The 15,205-nt window shown below is 45.1% G+C and overlaps 1 protein-coding gene across 4 annotated transcripts in view; it reads left to right on the top strand.

Moving 5' to 3' along the window:
* The window catches only part of LOC144741414 (electroneutral sodium bicarbonate exchanger 1-like), a 67,191-nt gene extending 52,235 nt beyond the window's left edge, over nt 1-14,956 (top strand). For 3 of the 4 annotated variants that reach the window (XM_078624176.1, XM_078623980.1, XM_078624046.1), the window contains 12 exons: nt 994-1,239; nt 2,004-2,109; nt 3,184-3,345; nt 4,159-4,272; nt 4,975-5,136; nt 5,863-6,114; nt 6,265-6,333; nt 6,632-6,805; nt 7,563-7,694; nt 8,713-8,813; nt 9,082-9,189; nt 13,952-14,956. In XM_078624176.1, coding sequence (XP_078480302.1) covers nt 994-1,239; nt 2,004-2,109; nt 3,184-3,345; nt 4,159-4,272; nt 4,975-5,136; nt 5,863-6,114; nt 6,265-6,333; nt 6,632-6,805; nt 7,563-7,694; nt 8,713-8,813; nt 9,082-9,189; nt 13,952-14,021 — 1,696 coding nt within the window. In that variant the 3' untranslated portion in view covers nt 14,022-14,956. Of the gene's footprint in view, nt 1-993; nt 1,240-2,003; nt 2,110-3,183; nt 3,346-4,158; nt 4,273-4,974; nt 5,137-5,862; nt 6,115-6,264; nt 6,334-6,631; nt 6,806-7,562; nt 7,695-8,712; nt 8,814-9,081; nt 9,190-13,276; nt 13,319-13,951 lie in introns of all 4 variants that reach the window. The other variant, XM_078624104.1, reaches the window with a different exon arrangement.
* The last annotated feature ends 249 nt before the right edge of the window (nt 14,957-15,205 follow it).

Here is a 15,205-nt window from a genome sequence, read left to right as displayed (position 1 = left end):
TGGAGGAGAAGAGGAATCTGTTGATCTCAGTGAATTTCATAAGCAGGTAACATCCCAGAGCTGAGATACAAATACAGTGACAAAAATGCACAGCACAAAAGTTAAGGTGCAGAAAGAACCAAAAATACAATAATAACATAATAATAACAAACAAACAAAACTCCGACAAATACATTATCATGAATTACAAACAATGCTAAACCATATATCTCATACGCATCTATTTTTAAACAAAGGAGTCGGTGCTAACACACATGTAGATTTTGTTAAGTCCGTTTGTAGCTGTAGGATTTGTAGATATTCATATTGGGCAGATCTCACCGTAGATCGATCGGTCATCTTTGTATGTAATATTCACTACCTTGATAAAAAAACACCTTTATAAAATGTAACTGTCAGCTGCATTTTTAAATCAGCATGGGGTGCACGTGTAATTAATTCAAAGAAAATTAACACGTGTCCCCTGAGAGCCACCCTTATTTTGAAGATTGCACATACTTGATGTGCATTGTCACTTGAGCACAGTTTGTGACAAGAAAACAAAGAGATAGTTCACAGCCTACAAACACCCTTGGCTGGCTTCAAAGCTTCATTGCAGCCGTTGATGTGTGCAGCACATTTATGCCCAGGTGCATTCCTGAAATATTGTTCATCAGTTCGTAATTCTTTGAACACTAATCCAAATTAATCCAAATTACACGTTACAAGATTTCAGTGGATTGGGCCAGCAGATGGCACTACAGAAAGAACCGTACTGACCTATCTGCGGATATTTTGTTGCTGGCTTGAACAAAAGCTCATAAGTTAATGAACCCACTAAATTTTTTATTTACCCTGGTATTGTGCACATTCTTGGAAGGAGAAACTTTCATTGTATAATTTTACTGTGTAATGTCTTAGCATAATTTCTATATCTACCCCGGATAGCCTCGTTGAGTCTCAAGGCTCGTCATTCAGGATGGTCCTGCTGATGCTCCCGTCCCATCCCTGCAGGGACTACGGGCTGTCGTACCTGTCGCTGCGTGCATCCATCGGCCTGTGGACGGCGTTCCTCTGCCTGTTGCTGGTGGCCACGGACGCCAGCTCGCTCGTGTGCTACATCACACGTTTCACCGAGGAGGCCTTTGCCTCGCTCATCTGCATCATCTTCATCTACGAGGCGCTGGAGAAGCTCGTGCACCTGGGGGAGACGTACGAGGTCAACTCTCACGCGGACCTGGAGCAGCTCGCGCACTACTCGTAAGGCCTCCTCCCCAACCCCCATCCCTTCCTGCTGCCTCCTATTGTTGAAAGTAAAAATTCACCACAAGCGAATGAAGGCATATCCAGTACCCTGCCACACACCTCTATGCCCCATTATGTGAACCGTCAGCATAATCCAATCAAGACCAAGTCCGCCCCCCGCTTTGCAACATGCCCGGCTTTAACACGCTGTCACAATAAAAATACACTGGCGCATTGTAAGTGACCAGTTAGCCCAGTGACTGGTGTGTAAGCTGCTGAGCAGCCCTGATTAGAGTTGAAACATCAATTGACTTGGCTACGTGACAATTTCCTTAAGGATGCTTTTTGCGTCCAGTGTCCCCAGTTTTAAAACTGAACGTGCAAAGCCTGTGATGCAGCGCTGTGGAGGTGGGGCTGGTGGATGACACAGACAACAGCATGTGCGCTAGGCACCCACCCTCAGAGCTATGGCCAATCGACGGAAGCAAAGGAAAGTATATCCAAATATCTGTGTGGTTTTTCGGGGCACTTTGGTTTTCTCCCACGTGCAAAATACTATTTTACCAATGGCTCAGACATCCCAATAGAGCACTCGTCTAACAAAAGAGTCTTCGCACCAAGTGTGTGTGACCTTCTTGGATACATTTTCCACCGTGTATTGACTGTGATATTTTCTGCAAGAGTAGACCCAAGTGTCCTTTATAAAAGCTTAGTGGTGAAAATTGCTTCCTGTGTAATGTATTAATGTTCACCCATGTCCCCTTGTTGTGTTGATCCAGGTGTTCTTGCGTGGAGCCTCAAGATCCCAGCAATAAGACGCTGCTGTTGTGGCAGAATCTGAATGTTACGCCCGACTCAATACCCTGGGCAAACCTGACTGTCAGCGTGAGTCCCGTGACCTTTCTGTATGTATTTTTTTGAATTGGGGAGTCGTTTAGGGGTAACATCATGCCATAGATAGTTGATCTTACATGCAACACACAGCACCCTCTGCTGGCACACCTTAAAATTCTAGATGAAATCGCTGAGCCAACATTGGCATAATTCATTCAAAATTAAGGTTTCACTTGTAGCCTACACGGCTGGTTGGGACAAGTGCTGTTAGCGAGAACCAATTAAAGTTGGGACAGGACAGAATGGGAGTATTGTTTGCCAGTGTCATGTCCAGCTGATTTGGTACCCCATGCTGATGTTAACTCATTTCACCAGGTATCCAACTGGGGTGGAAGTGATCAACAAAAAGCCTTGACCAGTAGGGGTGTAGCAATTTATCCATGGGAGTAATTATTAAGCTCACAATTCATTAATTGACTCGTTGGGGTGGTGAGATTAATTCTGATTCACTCACTCTCTATGAGATTGGTTATTTGAAACAAGCCCAATGGGAAGGAGAAAGCAGAATCATATCATGAATTTAATCTTTACTCCAAACCATGACAATTCATTGAATTATACATGGACTTAAATGGTACATGGTCTGCTGGCCAGGTGTAGATATAAATAACCCATGGTGTTGCGTGTTACGTTTCCAATTATTGGGTAGGCAGGGTGTCACTGGGGAGTTACTGGTGGAGTAGGGTGGCGCAATGAAAACACTCGTGCCTCACAAGAAGAACATCCAGGGTTTGATTCCAGACTCGGGTGCCTATCGGTGTAGAGTGTGTAATCCCTCTGTTCTGCAAGGGTTTCTTCCGGGTTCTCCATGTTTCCTCCCATAGCAAAAAATATATGAAAACATGACATTTAATTAGTATTGGCCAAACATCCAATTGCTGAAAAATGTCATTCAAATTACTCAATGGATTACAACAGCAACATCGCCCCCTGCTGCAAAAACTTGACAGGACCCTCTCGACAAAAAGAGTCTGAAGACTTGCGCCTTCCTGGGTAAAAAAAAAGTGCAATAATAATATCATTAAATGAAATAATGGGACTTGTATGCTCTGCGTGTGAGAGCAGACTTGTCAGCAGCTGCACGGGGACTTTCTGGGCTCGGCGTGCGGACACCACGGGCCCTTCGTCCCTGATGTGCTCTTCTGGTCCGTCATCCTCTTCTTCTGCACCGTTTTCCTCTCCGCCTTCTTCAAGCAGTTCAAGACCATGCGCTACTTCCCTACCAAGGTCCGTCCCAATTTATAGAAATTGCACTGAATGGCGGCCAAAAATACATTTTAAAAACATCTCCCTTGTCGCATCCCCTGAATTACAAAGTTACGTGGTTGGAACTTGTTTGTGTGCTGTTCCATTGTGCGTTTGTGCATCTGTACACTCTTTCTGAATGTGCCGCGAGTTCATTTTTTTTTAGTATTTGCATCTGTTTTTATGCACGTGATGCTTTATGTATGTGAGAATGTATGTTGTGTGTCTTGCGTGTGGGTGTATGTTGTTTCTGTGCGTGTTGTTTTTGTGTGTGTAAATTTTTTGAGTGTGCGGTGCGAGTATGTTGTTTGTGTGCTCTCACTAACAGATTTTTTTTTTTTTACCCTATAATGTTGATCCTTCGTGCTTAGGTCTGCGCTGTGATCTTGCACTTAAGTGCTAATTTGGTTTCGTTACCATTAGCAGATACCACAGATCTGCATTTAGCCTAACATTTAGCCCATTGGTCTAAATGTTAGGCTAAATGAAGATCTTTAGCTGCGTGTGTACGCTTGTGCGTACATATATAAAACAAACACATTCGTAACCTTGCCACTAATTAGTGGCAACTCAACCCTGCCGTCTTGAGTGCAGCATGTGTGGTATCTGCCATTTCCACAATCTGTTGAGATAAAAACACATTTATAACTGGTGCTTCCTTATTCTATTCTGAAGCATTTTTCGCCACAAAAAAATTGTTCGACATTGCGAACACTCTTGTTTCAAGTTAATTTACATCTGTACAACATCGTACAGGGAAATGAGTGAATGGATCTCTGTGCCCCTGTGTGCCAGGTCCGATCATCGGTCAGTGACTTTGCCGTGTTCCTCACCATCCTGTCCATGGTGCTGGTTGACTACGCTCTGGGGATCCCGTCCCCAAAACTCCAGGTCCCCAGTGAATTTAAGGTACTGCGATCGACAATTGAACCACACTTCATCGTTTTTGGATTGTGTTTGTTGCTCACAGGTCTCGATATGCCTTCCTCAATTCTTACCATGACCCAGAAATGTTGGTTGCAGCTTCTGGATATTTATAATGATATACATTTTTACAAATTCATGTTAGTTTTTGTATCTCTTTATATCCATAAACGAATCCGGTCCAGCACATTAACAAGCCATATTTTGTTCAAGTTACCAAATAAATTGGTATTTCATGTAATATGATGCTGTATAAAATAACAGTAATAGGTAAGATGGAGGAGGAAATTCAAGATCGATTTTATTTTGTTCAAGTGAAAACTCAAGAGACCAGGATAGTCTCATTTACAAGAGTTACTTCTGTCACCAAAATGACAAAAGACAAACTAAATAAAATACACCAATGAAGCAAGTAGAAATCGGTACAAAAGCAACTGTGTCACACGAGAAAGGAAAACTATTGCACAAACATAATTCAATGTTAATAAGAGAGCAAAGCACTTTAGCAGTCGGTAAGCCAAGAAACATTTCACACACCGAGATCAAAACAGGCGAGTCACACTTACAGGTTGACAGACAAATGTGGGTATAATAATGCAAGATTCTTTAGAAGGGCACTGCCCATTGGGGTACTGGTAGAAGAACCTATGGGAGACAATGTCTCACCCGTGCAATCCTCATGAACAGCCAACACGCGATGACCGCGGCTGGTTCGTGAACCCCATTGGAACCAACCCCTGGTGGACCTTCCCGGCAGCGCTGGTGCCTGCCCTGCTCTGCACCATCCTCATCTTTATGGATCAGCAGATTACGGCCGTCATCATCAACCGCAAGGAGCACAAGCTCAAGGTGTGCATTCCACCAGCGTACACCGCACCGCTGATAGGCTGGCAAATCACGTGCTGGTTCAACAAGTACCACTTTGTGGAAAGTCAACAGTGTACATATCCTTTGGAGGAATTGTCTCCCAGACATATGAATGTGAGATTTCCTTTGCACACTAAACATTGCCTATGGAGATGAGCACCACCTCACGCTCATTTGAGCAAGTGAACATTTTGACTTTTTTGAGATAAGGGTGAGCTTTCTTTTCAGAGATAACATCGAAAAATAATGTATATGCTTCATGCAGACAACTTTCCACACATGCCTCATTTATTTGGAACTTTACTTCAGCATTGACAAGGCCATTAAAGTAACTGGTAATGCTCAGCTCTCTGCATTTCATGCTAATGTCTACTCATTGTGCCTGTGTTTTGTTCCAAAAAACAAACCAATACGAATCCACGATAAACTTCACACACACACACACACAATTATACATTCAACAACCTCATGAACACACCGGCGCTTTGACAACTCCACACCTGCTCACTCATATATACGCACACCCACACATGCCCACATACGCCCACACATGCATTTGCATACTCGGCAACCTCACTGTCACACACGTACATCTACACGCTCACACTCGCCTACTCGCACACACAATGCCACACTTCTACCCTCACACTCCCACACGGCTAAATTTTCACCCAAACGTGCACTCCCCCCACACGTGCGCATACACAGAAGGGCTGCGGCTACCACCTGGACCTGTTGTGCGTGGCGCTGATGCTGGGCGTGTGCTCCATCATGGGGCTGCCGTGGTTCGTGGCGGCCACGGTGCTCTCCATCTCGCACGTCAACAGCCTCAAGCTCGAGTCGGAGTGCTCCGCACCCGGCGAGCAGCCCAAGTTCCTGGGCATCCGCGAGCAGCGCTTCACGGGGCTCATGATCTTCCTGCTCATGGGCTGCTCTGTCTTCATGACCACAGTGCTCAAGGTAAGAAAGGTGGCCTTCACTGAATTAGTGACACACGCACCCAATGGCTCACTTTCGCGAGTGATGTCACAGGGTCTTAGCTATCCTTGTTACAGAGGTCATTGACATTGTTGTCAAATCTGCATCTTCTGTGCACCTTTCTCTTAACAGTTCATCCCCATGCCTGTGCTCTACGGTGTGTTCCTGTACATGGGCGCCTCCTCCCTGCGTGGGATCCAGGTGGGAGATGACGAACCCTGAACATCGTGGACCAGTGGGAACGAATAACTTGGAAGTCATCGTTGCTTTCACAACTGACCATAAACACGCATCAATAACACTGAAATGTGAATAAGAGTACATTATGGAAAGTCTTTTGGCAATGGCCTTCCTTCAGAGAAAAAAGTTATTCTACTGCAGCATGCTCTTAACATTATTTTAAAAAAACTTGTCTCTCCTCGCTCACCATTCTGATTGTGAGCCCGAAGTATGCCACATCACATTTTACCCAGTCCAATGCATTTGCCTATGACCACAGCTGTTTGACCGGCTGAAGCTGTTCGGAATGCCGGCCAAACACCAGCCCGACTTCATCTACCTGCGCCACGTGCCACTGCGCAAGGTGCACCTGTTCACCGTCATCCAGGTCTCCTGCCTCGTGCTGCTCTGGGTCATCAAGGCATCGCCTGCCGCCATCGTCTTCCCCATCATGGTACCGCAACACTGTTTAGGTCCGCCGCTCGCCCCAGCTTCGTTAGTACGTGGGTGCGATGCCACCGACGGCCTGTGGGCAGGAAGGAGCCCGCAGCGTGGATTTGACAGGCTTGCGAGCACCGGCGGTACGCGACCCTCTGGGGCCTCAGAGAGTTTAGGAGATTCTCAATGTGGCCTGCACTTAAAAAGGGTTGGACGGCCATGGCTTTATAAGAATTCTCTGGGAAGGTGCGACCCCTCATGTGGGGCAAGTTGGTTTTCAGTATCAGGATTGATTGCACCACACTCTAAGAAAAACATTTTGGATGCCGATCTTTTTTTATGGTGCATTCATTGAAATATTATCTGGCTGGGTGCCTCAGAGTGTCTCAGATCCCTCACCCCTGAGAGCCTTGAATTCAAACCAGGTTTCCACCACTCATGATTAAACCAGACTCAGCGTTGCAGAAAACTGATGCCCGCCAACATTTAATATGCACAAAACATCAATTTATTTTGTTTAATTTAATTTGTTATAGCAAATATTCTTAGAGATAAAATGTATAAGATGAATGACCCTTGTATAAAAAAAATATAAGACTGTTAAGCATTTCTGCATAGATAAATGGGATATTTGGACCTTGTTTTGTTTGTCTCAGCCACAGGCACTCACTATATATAATGTCATTATTATTATAGTGGCAGGCGATGGTGTGTAACATCATCTCCCTGTGTGCCTGCACGTTGCCGTGGGGTGTGTGTCACTCTGTGTGCAGGTGCTTGCACTGGTGTTCATCCGGAAACTGATGGACCTGTGCTTCACCAACCACGAGCTGAGCTGGCTGGACGACCTCATGCCAGAGAGTAAGAAGAAGACCCTTGAAGATGACGACGATGACAAGGACGAGGTGGGCAGTTTTGGGGAGACACCCGCGTGCCCGCACGCCCGCACGATGGGAGGTCGAGATGTTTTGCGCCGCTCGCCGTTGTTGCTCTCTCAGGAGCCGCTTCCTCGACTTTTATTTCGAGGATACGGTTTCCACGCTTGGCCGACCGCTGTCATCCACACTGCACACAGCTGCCCTCATTGCAGACGGAGCTCATTTTCCAGCTATTTTTGTCCTCACACAGGAACTCCCTGTCCAAATCTGCCTTGCCATCATAACTTGATTCAAGAAGCTTGTCCACCTCTTTCACAGTTACCATTAATATATCCCTATGTTCTTGGCCACTTTGCATTATAGGTCTGGAGCCACTGCGTGGCAATTTTTTTTATCACAATTTCTAAGCGCAGGTCCAACGGCTAGCAACAAGCAACACTATTAAATGTGTAATTGACAAGTTAATGCGTTTCTTGAATTGAGCACGGATATAGAAACAATGGGAAGGAATTCCAAAGTTGAGCAGTGCAAGGGAAGAGGCAAAAGAATAAGTGTTGTGACCTGCAAGTGTGGTGGTTGAACACAGTATGGATGAGACGACAGTCCTCAACATGGGTGGAAGAATCAATGAGTGACTGTCATGGGAACAGTAACTATGCTCATAGCAATATAACTGTAATCAAGAGGTGACTGATCTGTGATTAACAAAAAAATTGTTTTGAGTGTGTGTGTGTATAAATAGTGGGGAGTGTAGCTGGCAACCAGAATTCGATTCCCGTTCATGGCCAACACCACTGACCATTATCTGAATCGGTCCTGGGCCTCCCCTAGGTCCACTCAGCCTCAAATTACTACCTGGTTCGGTGTGTAAACATAGCCACCAGGAAGACAAAGGCGGCCGGGCATAGTGTTGGCCACCCACCCCCTCGTGTGCTGCTCCAACCTTCATAGGTGCTCGCTAACAGCACTTGTCCAAACAGTCTGTTGCAGCCTACATGGGGGATCTTTGTCGTTATTTATATTGTGTATGGTTGTGCCCTTGCAGGACCCCGACGGAATCATTGAAGTGTCTGACGTGGGCACCGTCCAGCTGCCCCTGAAAGGGGGGGACGTTCTCAACATCCCCATCAAAAGCATCAAGTACAGGTGAGTGCAGCCAATGCAGTTTCTGCTCCGTGTGCCCCTGTTCACACAACCAACACAACATGCCTGTGTTCAAGCAGACAGCAGTATGTGTTATAGTAATACATCGTAGTTATAATAATATATTTGAACGCTGGATGGTATTGCACGTCATCGTCAAGACGTCCGAAGTCATAAAAACACGTTGATTCATGTGGCACTACGGCAGATGTGACCCGGCCCTCTCCGCCGTGACTCCCACATTGCCCCCCCCACCCCACCGTGTGTGTAGTCACGAGGACCCATCCATCATCAACATCTCACAGGAAATGGACAAGACGTCCATGTGGAGGGCGGTGACTGGGAGCACTGAGAAGGCGGAGAGCTCTGCAACCAAGAGGTATTGCCACATACATCACTATAGGAGCGTATGTGATTCCCCCTCTTAAGGTAGTGTTATCGACAGGTTTTGAGTGTTAGTTATTTGTGCTCGTGCACCGCTGCCAACACAATATCACAAAAAAAATGTGTTCGCTGTGGTGGCAGTAGACTGTGTAGTGGTTGCTGTTGCTAAGGCGTCCTCCAATGTGGATGTTTCACAGTGGTAACTTTACGAACAAGATTTCTTTTTCTCCAAAAGTATTTTATTTACAAATCAATTCAGGTACACACAGAGGATATGTACTTTATTAACAAGATTTAGTGACGAAAGTATTTGTCAACGAAGAGTTTTAAATTGTATTCAGCGATGACTGAGAATGGACCAATCAAACATGATGTTGACCACGACTACCCATCAAATACCAAAAAGTGTGACTGAATATGACGAGACTAATTTTGCGAATCTGAATGAAGGCGCAGACTCAGATAATTTAACAAATTGCATAGAGCTTGCAGCACATTGAGGACGACCGAAAATGGTAATTGGCTCTCTCTATGTATACAATAACATTCACCTGGGGGGGGGGGGGGGGTAGGGAGTGTGCACCCTTCACACCAACATTCATAAACTGAGCCGACCTCATTTTCAACTCTGCTTTCTTCAACTAAACTAACAGAATCACCAAATCAAGTCCACAGACTAACATTTAACAACATTTCCACAGCTTGTCGACTCGACCAAATACCAACTAATTTAACACTGAAAATTAATGAAGACTTTGACATTTTTATTCTGAAACCAAGAAACTCGAATGCTGGTGGGTTGTGAACATGTCGCCAGCCGTACTAATACGTGGAAGTCAGTCTAGTCAGAGTGTTTTCCTGCTCAAACAAGCAATGGGAGATGCTCATATCTGATGGCCTGAGCCAGAAGTGGAAAATCCACATTTTTTTGGTTATGATGAGAAGCACTCTTAACATCTCACAGAGTGGTATATATTTTATCAACTACGAGCAGGTGTACCCGTTCTTCGCACGGAAATTAATAGTTTAGTCCTAGTTTATATAGATTATTTCCCCCCCCCCCAGCCACGCATTTGTGCGGGATACACGGCCTACGCGGAGGGTGGGGGTATGCGTGACGTCACAGGCACACTGCGTGACGCTGCCGCATGCGGGTGACATTACAGATGTGACATCACCGCTCACTTGCCATGCAATACATTATATCCATTATTGCGCCCCCCCCCAAATACAAAAGTCTATTAAACATTTCGAACAGACACACATATTCACACATTTCCCTTTTATATATATATAGATGAAACCAATAGTTAAAATGCTAATCCATATGTAGTGAGTTCAACTGAGTCGCAGACGTTCTCTTTGGAGTCAACACATTTATTAACACCAACACACGGGGTAACTGCCCCTTAACAGGATAGCAGCCTATGGTGGTGACCACCAGGCTAACTACACTAATTACACCAAAACTAGCTACAATGGACTGGACCACAGCTTGGGTCCAGGTCCACGTGTTGGAGACTCTGTAGGACGTAGAACGAAGAACGTAGATTTCTTCAGGATGAACAACAGCAGCCGGTCCCTCTGGGGGACCCGGTGGCTTATATCCTCTGCGGCGTGGCTGGCTCCACCCTTGGCCACGACCACCTTCTAGAATCCTCGAGCAGGATCTCGACCCTGACACGTGACCACCCCTAGCCCCCACCTGGGGGCCCCTGTGTAGACTTAACCGGTCACGTGTCCTCTGGGGTCAACCAGAGTGCCATGGCCCTCAGTAACTCCATTCCCATGGCCGGCACTCTCACACCCTATCCTGTAGGGGACGGCACTGCACGCAGAGCGTGGTGCCACTCAGCACTGTCAGTCAGCGCTCACCGAGCCCCTCTAGGGCCTGTACTGCACCCACATCCAAGTGGTGTCCGCGATGTCAATACATCGCACGCCGTGCCTCTCTCGGGCTGGCATTACACAGTGACATCCCGCGATGTCACTACACATATGTATCCATCATAGAGGTTTTTGGGTTAAATGTGTCATTAAAACCCGCCACCACCCGACACAGCCAACTAGTAAGGGTTGTCACGTAAACAGAACATGCCAATTCGTCACTAGCACAGCACACCGGTGTGTTGGAAAGCCAAGCCACAACATTTACAAACTGAGTACGACGTTTCGTCAGTAATTACAACTCGTTTCATCAGACGACAGCCAGATTTGTGAAGAATTCTTACTGTTTTGTTCCTTATGTAAAGGGTAAGATGTGTTGACCACACTTCTGCGCTCTTGCACAATAGCGGGGGGGGGATTACTGAGGCAACGTACATTATGCATGTGCATTATGCGAGCCCTTTGAACTTGTCCTTCCTATCTATTGTGTTTATTTAAATAACCCTATCAACGGTAATCCCTATTGAAGTACGTTGCCCTTTGTAGGCATGCATTTAAATAATGTATTATTTGATGATTTGCTTCCACGCAGCACTAAGGCGGTAGCTATCCGAACGGTTTAAGTTATTTTGAGTTTTTTCAATTTCGATAGATTCTCTAATTAGTCTTGGCCAGTAGTAGCTAGTTTTGCACTAAACTTCAACATTATAAAAATCTATTGAGTGCCCTTGTTGGCACGCGTGTTCTGCTACTGCTGACAGTTGTATTTGGGATAATTTAATATTTATCTGATGTTCTTTTAGTCTCGTGCTGATCATTCGTCCTGTTTCCCAACATAACATTTGCCACACGTGCATTTAATCATGTACACACCTTCTGTTGATAGCTTCGGTAATACATATTTTTTACCAGATATTAATTTCTGTATTTTATGTACCGTGCCAAATCTGACTGGGATGTTTTGTTTGTCCAAACATCTGGCTAGTTTATTAGTTACTCCTGTAATGTAGGGTATTTTGATCGTTTTAATTACTTGAGCAGTTTCCATTGCTCTTGTTATTTGATTTGGTTTTGGTATCCAATGCCCTGTTGATCTGTGCATCATTGTAACCGTTCATTTTCAGCGTTTCTTTAACATGGCTTAAACCAATCCATATGTACTAAATGCGTGATGGATCTTGTGAGCCAAGCAGAATGGAGTCTGGGTTGTGCTTGAATGGGTTAGCACCAATGTGTGTTATACTGGTAGGAACCTCCTGGTTACACCAGCCCACAAGGGATTATTGTGTCCGTCCGTCGTGCAGGGAGGGGCTGGGTGGGGAGGGTGGGGCTGGGTGGGGCTGGGTGGTGAGGGTGGGGCTGGGTGGGGAGGGTGGGGCTGGGTGGGGAGGAGAGAGTGGGGAGGGGCTGGGTGGGGAGGGTAGGGCTGGGTGGGGGGTGGGAGGGGTGGGGCTGGGTGGGGAGGGGCTGGTCACCCCATGGTGCCCTTATAAAACTCAACGTTTAACCTACTCACGCCGGCTTGTGCCCGCCCTCACAGTCGGGCATATTTGCGGAATACACCACGCCGCCGTTGACTCTGGCCATTGACCGAGAAACCCAACGTTCCTACCAGCTCCCTCCACAGGAATGTGTTTGTTCTGTACTCCCCCACTTTGACCAACTCGCAATGACCATCATGACGAAGTATGGTAAAACATTCCTCATGGCCTATAAGGCATGCGAAGGAGTGCCATGGTGGCGAGGTGTTATCTCCCTCGCCTAGTATGAAGGAGGTTGTGGGTTCGGTCACGACCCTGACGCCTGTATATTTGGAGTTTGCATGTTCTCCCCGTGGTCCCATGGGTTTTTCTCTGGATCCTCCAGTTTTTCTCTCCAGATTTAGAAACTTGTGTTTAGGTTAGTTGGCTGTTATAAATTTCCACACGTGATAAGACACTTGGTTGAGCTATCATTTGTGGCCAGGTAGTTTCTGAAAAAGAGCTAATAGCTCAGTGGGCTTTACCTGGCAAATAAAATAGTTTAGTTTTCATCTAACAGTGGGCTGACAAAATGGCTGTACATGTGCAATTATTACATACATTTGTTTGCATTATCCCATATTGTCATAATGTACATGTTAAAGAGCACGGTTATAAATATTTATTGTTCGAGATTTTCTTTCTGACGAGCGTATCCCATCCCTATATTATCAGCCCATCTACCCCATGCCCCATTTAGAATTGCGGCCTGCATAGGTAAGTTGGTGTTGCGCACTCAGTAAATGCCTTGAAAACTTTGCATCAATAATGCCTTGCAAGCATGCGAGCCACAGTGCATTTGTGAGGTGACCTCCCTAGTGAATGCTTGAATGACAATACACTTCCTTTGCATGATCGTCTCTCCTGGGTTCCTTTCGTTTGACGGTAGCGACGTTCTGTCGCCAGACTTTGTACACGATGTGCACCTCCTGTCCATTACACTGTGTAGGCAATCGTTATCTGGGGGGGGGGAAGTTAGTGATGAACGAGATGAGAAGCTCTGTGAGTAGTGAATTCTTATCAGTCTGCCGCACCCTTTGTGCTCCGATGTTGACAATCACATGAGTGATCAGATGGTGCACTGGGAATAAAAAGCAGTACTGAGCGTCAAAGTCATCCACAGTGCATGAACAATGCAATCTCCCTATTTATGTATAAAATGCTTTGAACTTGTGGTGCATTCGTGTGCTTTGCTACAAATGTAAACTGCAAATGCATTCATTTCAATATTGCTTGAATGTTGCTCTCTTAAGAAATTGTGCATGGAAATGTCTGTGTGTGTGTTATTGATGGCGATTGCCTGTGCGCTGACCTTGTTGCTGTAACTGTCTCACCTTTGCTTCCTTGTAGCCAAGAGCGTATTAGACTGGATGGCCACAAGGACAAGAGGTTCAGCGTTCAAACCGAGACATCGGTGTGAATCGGTGACCAGCTCGGCACGTGGATCCGGGACACGAGACTTGAGTCTCGAAAGCGATGCCTGGAAGGGTCCACATCATCATCCCATTCAGCCAAACTGTTGGATTCTCTCTTATCTGACACTTTTTACACATTGCGGTTCAGCAGCCATTTTTGTACCAGGTGAGAATCTATTGAGACGTTGAGTTATAATTCACCTGTTCCTCGGAAGGTAGTATTCACTGTTATTCAGTGTCAAAAAATTGTTTAATCTCCCAACAAATGGTGGCGATATAGCCATTTTTCTGCCACATTTTGGCATGTACTGCTGTTTCCTGTCAACGTGTGAATTATACTTGACAATTTTTTGTTCATGGTGGCATGACAATTTTATCACGCTAAAATGTAATAATTTACTTGCACCAATTTAAATATACATTGCCTCACACAAAGTGAGGTATACACTCTTGTCCACTGCAAGTTTTAAAAATGACAGTTTTGTCAAGCCAGAAAAGTTAATGTTTTTAGTCCTTTGTAAAAAAAAAAAGTCACCGAAATACATTTAAAATACTTTATTTTCACCAGCAAAGCTTGAAGCTACTGCACCATTATCTTTTCGACATAGTTCAGTAATAATATCTATCTTGTTCAAATAAAGATGAGAAGAACAGATTTTGTTGTGCGGTTGGGCTGTCATAAAACGAGGTCACTTTTTGAGCTTGAAATTGGGTGAAAGACTGGGTGTTGGGAACGTTTGTAGATGATTATGATGTTGATAATATTCTTTTTTTTTTCACCATGCAGAAGCTCACATTGCTCAGCCGGTTTAATATTTTTGCAATTTAACAATGTTTATCTTACAAGTTGGTTAAATTGGCATCTGCAAGTGGAAATGCTGTGTTAGTACATCTGACTTATTCTATGAAATAATCAATAAAAAGGCGCCATTTTCTCTAATCGTCACCGATTATAAATATTTTCCTTTCAGGGCATAGTTAAATGTGAGTTTTTTTATTTGTGCTTTTGCACCACTGCCAATGCAGTACCAATATAAAGTATGGTTCATTCAACTAGGGTTGCTCATTTGGAAATAAACGGAGTCCTGCCTGATTATGTCTGTATTACACCCAAATGTGCAAAAGAGCATACTTCAGACTGGTGATTGAGACATCACACGCTCTTGGTTTGCCTGCTGCTATTTATGGG

The sequence above is a fragment of the Lampetra planeri genome, chromosome 1, assembly GCF_965212315.1.
Source record: "Lampetra planeri chromosome 1, kcLamPlan1.2.h2, whole genome shotgun sequence".
Lineage (NCBI taxonomy): Eukaryota > Metazoa > Chordata > Hyperoartia > Petromyzontiformes > Petromyzontidae > Lampetra > Lampetra planeri.
Note: the sequence above shows the minus strand (reverse complement) of the source record. Positions and strands in the feature narration are given on the sequence as shown.